The sequence below is a fragment of the Sphaeroforma arctica genome, assembly GCF_001186125.1.
Source record: "Sphaeroforma arctica JP610 unplaced genomic scaffold supercont1.1366, whole genome shotgun sequence".
NCBI lineage: Eukaryota > Ichthyosporea > Ichthyophonida > Sphaeroforma > Sphaeroforma arctica.
Genome location: NW_014039192.1, coordinates 1 through 11,328, shown reverse-complemented (window position 1 = coordinate 11,328; position 11,328 = coordinate 1). Strand labels below are relative to the sequence as shown.

At 43.7% G+C, this 11,328-nt stretch overlaps 2 protein-coding genes across 2 annotated transcripts; one reads left to right on the top strand and one right to left on the bottom strand.

Annotated features, from left to right (window-relative positions):
- Nucleotides 1-5,313: 5,313 nt before the first annotated feature.
- On the top strand, nt 5,314-7,658 carry SARC_10731 (hypothetical protein; the record flags this gene model as incomplete). The annotated part of the gene is made up of 1 exon (XM_014295214.1): nt 5,314-7,658. One exon carries the CDS (start codon nt 5,314-5,316, stop codon nt 7,516-7,518), a length of 2,205 nt encoding a protein of 734 aa, XP_014150689.1. The 3' UTR covers nt 7,519-7,658.
- Nucleotides 7,659-10,006: 2,348 nt separating this feature from the next.
- Nucleotides 10,007-11,298, bottom strand: SARC_10730 (hypothetical protein; the record flags this gene model as incomplete). Its single annotated transcript, XM_014295213.1, has 2 exons — nt 11,167-11,298; nt 10,007-10,814 (listed from the first exon to the last, which is right to left on the bottom strand). Exons 1-2 carry the CDS (start codon nt 11,247-11,249, stop codon nt 10,007-10,009), a joined length of 891 nt encoding a protein of 296 aa, XP_014150688.1. The 5' UTR covers nt 11,250-11,298.
- Between the last annotated feature and the right edge of the window lie 30 nt (nt 11,299-11,328).

Below are 11,328 nucleotides of genomic sequence, written 5' to 3'. Positions count from 1 at the left end.
GTAGTATATTACGTTACGTTACTTATTATATAGTACTATATATATATATATATATATATATATATATATATACATACATATATATATATACATATACACATACATATATATATATATAGAAAAGGATGGTTTATCAATAAAAATGAATACGCACTGTTAATTGTCACTAACCAGTCGTTCTAACCAATCGCTCTATGCCTGCATTGCTCGAATTCAAAATTGGATTTTGCGCTCACAGACGTGTTTGTACCTGGTTTTGTTTGAGTGACATAATCTTCAAGTCTATATAAACCCACTACACTATCGTCATACAGATATTACAAAATGCATATGCGAATGAAATTCGACTTGATACTTCAATCATGGTAAATATAGTGTATCTTGTGCATCAATACACATTGTTATAGCTCATACGATACGGCCTTTTTCTATACTAAAAGATTTAGAATTACATTGTATCAGAAGCACATAAGGCTTATAACCACCAAATACATTGAGGATCAACAGTAATCTCTCCACGTCTTCAAAATGCTCATCGACAATACCTCTGTATAGTTGAGTTGAGACAGTTGCGCAATTATTCGCTTGTGCCGTATAGCTTGCTAATTGGTTGGGATTAGAAGCAGTTGTGAGAACAAGCGGATACGTGACCATAAGGCATAAGGCGCGACACAAGCTTATAACCAAGGCTATGAACGCCCAAATCTCTGAACTGATGCTGAATGGGTGATTGCTGATACATACTTGTCGTTGACTGTGGCTCTGTGTAGTGTCTGTGTGACTGTGTTGCACCACTCACAGACAATCACGACACGAAGAGGTGATGACAATGCGACAACGCAGACAGTCTGACACTGTATGTTGACATCTGCCACAAACTTGTGCACTGTCACAGTCACAGACACAGTGACACGGTGACAGCCACGGAGTCAGTGGCCCAAAGCCCACAGCCACAGGGGTCACAGAAACCAGGTCGTTCAAACTGTTTTTCAACCTAAAAATTCCCAAAACTTATGAAAGAAGGCTTTTAGCAGATCACGATAATGCCAAAACCGCGATGAGTTTCCAATAAAGACATTTTGGACATATGGTGGCCCTAGGCTTGCACTCCTGTATGTAGAGGTAAAATGGATTTTAGTGCGGCCCAAATGTTTACACTAGAGGTCATGACCCTCTACTAGAGAAAGGAAAAATTGCCACAACGGATTATTACGTCCGTAGGACGTAGAATGTACTTTTGGGGCACTAGTATCGTTAGCATACACTGGATGGAAAATTTATAACTTTAAATTAGACATTGGGTGATTGGAATCCAACGGTCTTGGACCGAAAGGTCAAAACCGTCGAGTATTTAGGTTTTCACCGATGAGATCGGGTGATATAGCCAATATAACGCTTCAAAAGTCCCGGATTACGAAACGAAATTTGGCTTGTATATTTTTCTAAGGTCTGCATCAAAAACTAAAAAATGTATCCGAATAATATCTATCTATTTATAGAGGTTGCGTAGAGCCCAGAACTGCTCTCAAAATCGATTTTGGGTGAATAGAAAACAAGGTGTGACTCCCGGACCCTGACCCCAGTACCAGCATGTGGTCCCCGGAGGGAAGAACCTGGTTCTTCTGTGCACCAAACTACCTAATATACAATAGATATAATTTTGGTTTTAGATGGCAATATTTTTAAAATGAAAAACAAAGTCTTCCAAGTAAGTCAGGACTAAGGTCTCAAAAGGAGACCCACCCGATGACCCGAATTGTATAAATTACGTATTGTTTTGTTTACAAAACAAATACTACCATATATGGTTATTTACTCAGATTCATTTACATAGCTAAACTCTCGGGACTGGATTTATTTGAAAATTTTAGTCTCACTCTTTTTTTAGCTCTTTTTTAATACTAAAAAAGGAACCAAAAACAAACAAAAAGAATTCACGTACAAATAGACAGAGACTTGTGTCTTGCGGCTGTCTCTTGAGTCATCCGTCATCACGCATCAGTGTCTTGCGCTCGAGACTACGAGACTCGAGAGTCGGACTGAAGAGTTGAGAGTTGAGAGTTGAGACCCTTGCTCAATCCAGAGGGCCACTAAAAAAAGCATAAATGCTGCACTTTGTTTTTCAAATGTTAATTATAAAAACAAAATACAAACTCTCTCAGTCTCTCTCTCTCTCTATGTACTATTTATGATGTAGAGCGAGAGAGAGAATGTAGTGAGTCCGAGAGAGGGGTCGACAAATAAAATAGAGGGTCATGATTCATGAACAATAGAACTATGAAGTCATGAACTCATGAACCCATTCACGAATTCACGATTTATAAAGTATAAACATTGAGCGTAAAAAATCGATATTATTTATTATATTTTTTTTAAATAAGTATGTATACAACTATACGTATATAAAGGATAAAAGTCGACTATTTATGACGCAGTGTCTCACTGTCTCTTTGAGTCTTTCACACCAAAAGAAGAGAGAGAGAATCAGAGGGACTACTGCCCATATTATACTCATATACCGTCTATTACTCACTAAGCTCATTACGTTTTGAAGATACCGAATAGAAGTATAACGTAAACGCATATATTTTTTTAATTTTAAACGTTTTAAGTTCTTTATATAGGGCTGGTTCATATGGTGAAAACGGTAGACACTTAAATAATTAGACATGCAAAGTGCACCTATGAATATACAAAGGTCCGCATATGGATTAAAAATTGAACGTAAACGTATATTTATTTGATTTATAAAGGTTTTAACGGAAATTGGTTTGAGGTTAGCTCTTGCATAACCTCCTAAAAAGACAACTTTTGCTCAAAGCAAGAGGCTGAAGGCTGAAGCATGCTCTGACCAACAAGTAAATAATGAATATTAAATATAGTAACTTAGTTGTAAAGAGTAGGAGTGCGGTACCTGACTATCTTCACTCTTTGAGAGAGTACTACTAGTACTACTAGTAGTAAGTAGAGACTAGTAGAAGACTGTGATAGAGAGCGATTGGCGAGCAATAAGCAATCAACTAGCTGTGAGCCTATGCGCTAGCTGCGAGCCTATGCGCTAGCTCCTATACCTGTATAGCCCCTGCCCAATGGGATAAGCCATAGTAAACTCATATTTGTTTTTAAAAATAGAACTAGTGAGAAGTCAACACTCAGGACTCAGGAGACCAGGGGTTCCTAAAAACTATTGGTATAAATTCGAGTTCCAAGGTCCAACTACCCAACCACTCTAAACGTTCAACCGTGCAACAGCTTCACCAAGAAGTAGTAATATATTGGCCCATGGGCCACGACTGTGAGTCTATGACTGATAACAGCAAGGGCGCGTGTGATTGAAATTTAGAACTCGGTGTCCAGGAGTCCGAAGGTTGGACTCCTGTGGGGAAGCTGGATTTTAGAATCGTTTCCAATTTCCTAATCCTACTCTCTGAATCTTGAGACTTGAAAGTTGAAATTTGAAATTCTGTCTCTCTACAGACCAAAACTTTCACAAGTTTCCGTTGTGGAATACTCTCTGTCTCTCTCTTCTCTCACGCGTGTGTGTTTTAAAGTTCAACTGTGTAGTTATCCCTGGTTGTTGTTGTTTTTTTTGTGTATGTGAATGTGTGTCGACTGTCAAGTTTCGACTGTCGATAAGAGGGGAGCCCACAGCCTGCCCCACGCCCCACATCCTCCCGCCTAACAGTTCCCTTGGCCCTACTAGCCCCTGCAGTTTGGGCCCTGGCCCCTGGGCCCTAGGCCCGGGTCTCCACTACTCTACTACTAGTAAATAGTAGCAGAGAGAGAGAGAGTAGAGAGAGAGCAGACTTCTAGTTCTCAGGGACTCTCTCTCTACACTGTCTACACTCCGCATGTAGAGTGCAGTAAGGGCTGACGCTGTTATCTGTAGCCTGTGAGGCTTTGGGCCGTGGCCCGTGGGCCATAGACCGTGAGATGTCAGATGTGGTCTGTGACTATGGGTCCGCTGTCCGTATCTCGCAATCTTTCACGAGCAGCCTGATCAGTGATCACAGTGATCAGGAACTTAAGTGGTCACGAGGTCTATAGTATACACTCCAGTGACCAGTCACTCCACACAGTTGTTGGACCTCTCTAGTAGAGTGTATCAATCCCCAGAGCCGTTTGTATGTCTGACACACCTCTGACAGTTCAGACTCCAGAGTCACGAGAGTTTATTGGTGGACCAATAATCCTGAATATTAATATCTTACACCCTTTGAAACTTATGCACAACTATGAAGTCCAAGAGAGGGAAATATTGTTTTCTTTAAAAAACAAATATATATATATATATATATATTATATATATTATATATATATATATATATATATATATATATATACATATATATCAATACATATATGTATAGGCCCACGGTCCTACACTTACAAGTTACAGTTACAGACCCACATTCAAAAATCAGTGAAATCACTGCTACAGTACTATGTAAATAGAAGAAATTTATTTTCTAAAAAGTCGCTGGTCCTTGTCTTTTTCAAAAACAAAAACATTTACACGGGCACGTTCTTGGGCTAGTTGGATGCCTAGAATTCTGGATCTACTCATTTTACAGTCCAATTTTTGGAGGAACTCTGTTGCCGTGTTGCGTCACTGCGATCTGCATAATGTTTTTTAAAAGTGAATGTGCATTTTCTAAATATTTTGTTGTTTTTTTAAATGTATATTTTGTACATAAATATTTATTTTACTAAAAAATACTTTTGTGTCTCTTTGTATTTACATATTTTTTTATTTCTTTATCCAGTTTGCATTAATATATACAAAAATAAATACCAGTTTGTGTGTGTGGACTGTGGAATCTTTGTAGTTTGATTTGCCGCTAGCGCACGTGAACTTCGTGAATTGGAAGTCCAAATCTTAATTTGGTATCCGGAACTGCCTTTAGGTTCCCATGTATGGTTTCTCATTTTTCATTTGTCACCATATTTACAGTCTGCAAGCTAAGAATATTTATCTTGTCGGCATTTATTACTAATGATACCATGGCCCTCTGTAGGATAGGGTCTGTACTGAATTTACGATTGCTGCTAGAGAAATCTGATTTCTGCTCGTGACCCTAATCCAGTAGAGAGGGCCATGATGATCAATACATAATAGTATCTGGCTATGAAACTATAGAAGATCATCAGGAAAGCATATGGAACCGATGCAAATTTAAAAAAACAAGTGAAAAACATTGCACTATTTGCCACACAATGCTATAAAAGCGCTTTCAGTCCGATATCATGGATTCACAACAATCACTACGACCAAGGGCAACAACATATCAAAATAAGATTATTGATTGCATCATGACCAAGTGTTTCTTAACTGCCACCGTTCTATTGGCACTCACTGGAGCGGTAATCGGTCAGCCAACGAGCGAGATAGCCTCTGATGTTCCGATCGAGGCATCCTCAGACGTCCCGAGCGAAGCAGCCTCAGACGTCCCGGTCGAAACAGCTTCTGAAGTCGCGGACGAGGTAGCCTCAGACAGCCCAGACGAGGCAGCCTCAGAGGCCTCGAGCGAGACGTCCTCAGATGGAACGTGTATCGGATTCGACGTGTGCCCAACGGAGTTTCCACAGCCGTTCTACCCAGGCGAATACCCCAGCACCTACGTACTGGATTCCAACGTGACTTTCCCCGATACGTTTGAATGGGGTGTAGGAACTGCCGCATATCAGATCGAAGGTGCGTACAATCAAGGTGGCCGTGGAGCCTCCATTTGGGACACCTACACAGGAGCTAATACCGTAGGTATGCCTGGATCGGTGTGTAAGGAAGCTCCTTGTGCCGTTAATAGTGCCCAGGGAATCAAGGGAGCGACTGGAAACGTCGCCAACGACCACTACAACAAGTATTTAGATGATGTGGCCACTATGAAAGCATTGGGTGTACCTGAGTACCGTTTCAGTATTGCCTGGCCGCGCGTGATTCCCACTGGAGTTTTGGGAAATGACCGTGAAGGTTTGAATGAAGAGGGGCTGCAGTTCTATCACAATCTCATCGACGCGTTGATCGAGGCAGATATCAAGCCAGTTATCACTCTGTTTCACTGGGATCTTCCTCAGGGATTGCTGGATGCCAATTACTACGAAGATATTCCCATCTGTGACCCTGCGTACAAGCAAGGATGGTACGAATGTGACCTCAAGGAGGACGGCACGCCAGGTGGCAGAGCCATGAACGAGACATTCATTGTCAAGCAATTCGCCGACTATGCTCAACTGATTTTCGAAGAATTCAGCGATAAGGTGAAGACTTTCGCTACATTCAACGAGGCCTGGACTTTCACCTGGCTTGCAAGTGGTAAGGGTAAAGCGCCTGCTGTGCGTCCCTACCAGGATTCTGAGGTGTGGCCGTACATTGCCGGTTACAACGTTATCCGCTCTCACTTGGCAGCTGTAAAATTATTCCGACAGATGCAGAAAAATGATCCCAGTATGGCCGATTCTAGAATCGGTATCACCAACAATTGCGACTGGCGTGAACCGATGACCGACTCACCACAGGATATTGCCGCGAGCGAGCGCACTTTGGAGGCATGGATTGGTTGGTACACAGACCCCATCTATGGCGCGAACGGTGACTACCCCGAGTCCATGAAGAAGATGGTCGGTGACCGTTTGCCAGCCTTTACGGACGAAGAGAAATCTGAGCTGATGGTCAACAAACCAGACTATTTCGGTCTCAACCACTACGGAACATCCTTTGTACGCGATTGCCCCGACTACGTTTGCGACCCACAAGAGACAAATGGTGTGTGGAACACTGTGGATGTTCCCGACTTTGTTAATGCTGACGGTGCAAACTCTGTCCAAATCCTGAACGACAATCTAGCCGCTGGACAGTCTGCCTGGTTGTTTGGTGCTGCATGGGGATTCCGCAAACTGCTGAATTGGGTGAGCAACCGATATGGCACTGAATATCCCATCTACGTGACTGAGAACGGTTGGTCAGTACAGGCCGACACCGAACATCAGGGCAAGTACGACACTGGACGTGTTCTGTTCTACTACAGCTATCTTAACCAGATGAGCAAAGCTATCAGTGAGGACGGCGTGAACGTCGCTGGGTACTACGCGTGGAGTCTTATGGATAATTTCGAGTGGGAGCGTGGATACCATGAGCGATTCGGGGTGATGTATGATGAGTTCAACTTCTGCCACGTGAAGGACATTAATAACCCTAACTGTGACCCCAACTCACCTACACCCGATACACCCGTCTACGATGCTGCCACCGGCGATTCTTCGGCACTTTGTGGCAACACTTGTCTGTTCTCGGAACAGCCTGATCCCTCAACATCTATCAACCAGACCCGCCATCCCAAGAACTCGCTTCTATGGTTGACTGAGGTGTGGAAGTCCCAGACAGTTGTGGACCCTGGAACTTACCTATGGGCAACCAAGGCTTCCGACATCTGCTATGGACCTGATGGCACCACCTACAACGGCAACTCGTGGATGTACGTGTCCGACTGTAACTTCAACCCAATCGAGGAGCGTCTCTAAATAAGCGCTCAAGAAGTGGCCACCGCCATTCAAAAGCAACACAGAGCATGGCCGCCTTCGACAACAAATGTGAGTATCGATCATTTGTTTTTTAGTTAATTTCATAGCTAAATAAATAGAACATATTTAAATAAAAAAATAACCATTATATAAATTTCGATGCGAATGTCAGCTTTCTTGTATTGATACATCATCGCTTTCACTGATATATTGACTGATCCTAAAGGCAAATTTAAAATAACTTGTGGGTAGTAACTACAAAAAATCAACTACACACATGGGAGCATAGCTATTTAAGTTAATACCAGATATATGCATGATCTGCTGGTACTTCCAAGGCCACAACCTTTAGCCCAATTCAGCAGGCCAAATTTATATATATGGGTTTGATACTGTGCCAATTTCCAAAGAGCGGCCACTGCACATGTAGCTACAGCACATGCAGCTACTGAATCAAGAAAAATCTATGCAACTGTGCCTGATATCCGACGGGTATGTGTGTATTACTTCTACGCCGGAAGTACACGCACATGTGTACGTCCCCCATATCCCCCTTTAACCATTGCCGAGTTGCAATGGTGTGAGATGACTATAGACCATTTGAATGCAAATATGCGCATGCCATGTCACCCTGATTATTCCCTCTGTCAATGATGCAGCGGTATGTGACATCTCTAAACCATGTGGATGCACGGGTGTGTTAGGGGTTTAGGGTTTAGAGGTTCAGATATAGACACATGTATGTGCTTGTGACTGGCGATACAACGCTCTCACCTTGCCATTGTATCGAATCACATCCCTAAACCCTAAAACACAGTAGCGCACGAGTTGGCCCACGTGGCTATGCCTTTGCTCTCAACATTTGGCGATGCAGTAGAAATCTGTGGCAAACGTATACCGCGCACTCAGTAGGAACGCCACAGGATGTAACGGTCGAGCATACATCTATACCATTTATACACCACTTCACTCCGAGTGGGAAGAGCATCGGTAGCACAGATATGTAGAGTGTTCTACTAGGTGCTAGTTCAGCCGCCATGCCATTCACTACATCCCTCTGAGGTCACAGGTATGTAGTAAGTACCAGGTGCTAGGTTAGACGCTCTGCCATTCACCACATCCATCTGAGGTCACAGGTATGTAGTAAGTACTAGGTGTTGGGTTAGACACTCTGCCATTCACCACATCCATCTCAGGCGACAGGTATGTAGTAAGTCCTAGGTGCTAGGTTAGACACTCTGCCATTCACCACATCCATCTGAGGTCACAGGTATGTGTGCTCTGTTCATTCACTGATGAAGACTCGCGTGTTGAGTCGGAGGTGCGTATTGTGGTTGATACGGTCTTGCGGCTGTGCTCGATACCTCTGCATATCTCTGTTGATGTCACATATCTGCGTGGATGTCTAATATATGCGTGGATGTCTCATATATGCATGGATGTCTCATATATGCATGGATGTCGCATATCTGCTTGATTACCACATATTTATGTGCTTGTCCTGGCTAAATCGCGTTCGCATCCCTCGGGTAACAGATTTCGCTCTACTGTCCATACACGCGCCTATCATGCCATTTCCTCTGAAATCAATTGGCGTTGTTCTGAACTGTTCCTTATGGTATTAATTATTGCATGGCTGAACTATAAACCTTACAACTAGTGAACGTGGTGGTAAATTCTCGCAACACAACACAACACAACACAACTGATGTGGCTGTGTCTAGAATCCTTATTCACTTTGGACCTATATAGTCTACGTATGGTTAAAAGGCTTGGACCTATATTGTCTACCTATGGTCCAAAGGCTTGGACCTATATAGTCTACCCATGGTTCAAAGGCTTGGACCTATGTAGTCTACCCATGGTATAAAGGCTGGGACCTATATAGTCTAACCATGGTTCAAAGACTTGGACGTATATAGTCTACCCATGGTCCAAAGGCTTGGACATATATAGTTTACCCATGGTCCAAAGGCTTGGACCTATATAGTCTACCCATGGTCCAAAGGCTTGGACTTATATAGTCTACATATGGTCCAAAGGCTTGGACCTATATAGTCTACTCATGGTCCAAAGGCTTGGACCTATATAGTCTACCTATGGTCCAAAGGCTTGGACCTATGTAGTCTACCCATGGTCCAAGGGCTTGGATCTCAATAGTCTACCCATGGTCCAAAGGCTTGGACCTATATAGTCTATTCATGGTCCAAAGGCTTGGACCTATATAGTCTACCTATGGTCCAAAGGCTTGGACCTATGTAGTCTACCCATGGTCCAAGGGCTTGGACCTCTATAGTCTACCCATGGTCCAAAGGCTTGGACTTATATAGTCTATTCGTGGTCCAAAGGCTTGGACCTATATAGTCTAACCATAGTCCAAAGGTTTGGACCTATATAGTCTACCCATGGTCCAAAGGCTTGGACCTATATAGTCTACCCATGGTCCAAAAGCTTGGACCTATATTGTCTACCCATGGTCGCCTGATACTTATACAAAGGCCTCCATAAACCTGACCAGGGTGATCTGATACTCCGAGTCGAGATACGCACGCACATGACCGTACACGTGGGTCCAAAACAGGAGCCGTAGTTGTTTTGACCCTTTCAGCCCCACCTCAGCCGACCGACTGTCTTCGCGCCGTATGCGTGCACGGTCATGTGCATGAGTGCCTTTGAGTTCATTTCGCCGGCGATTAATTGTGTGTCCCATACTCCGTGGGATTACTTCACCTTCTCTAACGCCCTTGTTATCGTTGCCATGGTAACCAATGCGTTGTACATCTCCATCTCTCTTTCTATCCACCCGCAAGTTTTCAATACCTATCGATGCACGCGCCCTTTGCGCGCGCTGCCACTTATCCGCACCCCGTCCACGTACCTCTACACCACCGCGCTCGATACCATGAGAACCATCGAGATCTACACCTCTTCTCCTGTTCACCCGCGCACCCTCCACATCCACTAACGCACGCTGCAGTTGCGCGCGAGTCATCGACAGCACCCTTTTTCCTCGATCTATAGCGCGACTGCGGGCGTCCACATCCATCACCGGCCCATCTCGCTCTACCAGACGTCTCTGCTGCGCACTTGTACTTAGATGCCCAGCCCTCTCCTGGCTTCGTGTCCAGGGTATATGGCTGTCGTTGTGGTGTGTGGGTCCATCTATAGGCGGCGTGTTGTTTGTGTGTGGGTGTCTGGAGTGGTACAGTGAGTCGTAGTTGGATACTCCTTCGGTGTAGGGGACGATAGCGTCGGTGGTGCCGTGGACCAAGAGCGCGGGAATACTCAGGATACCTCTGAGAGGGCAAGGACAAATAAAGTCAAACAATCTACGAAGAAAATATAGCACGTCTGATAAACCCTAAACTCTAGAAATGTGGCTATAGATATTCTGATATGCATATGCACGAGTGTTTTATGACTCGTCTTTGTCTGAATAACTGCAGTGAGTGGCTGGAGAACACCGGGCTGGACAACACCGTTCAGGTTAATGGATAAGGAAAATAAGTATGTAGCTGCGTAGGACAAGAATTATACTATAACTTCGAACCTACTACTATTTAGAACAAACTATGTAATGATGGTAGATACAGTTCTAATACACACACACATATGTATATACGTATATCTCACAAAGCGCAAACATACTTGGCCAAATGGCTGGCGATCTCCAGCTCATCCAGTGAGAAAGGCGACACGGCCTGCATCCACCAAACCAACTGATTTTCCATGAAGCGCGGCAGATATGCAATCTTATTATTAATCCACGCAGGTATAGCCTATAGACAAACGTCGGAGTCGAGTAGCATT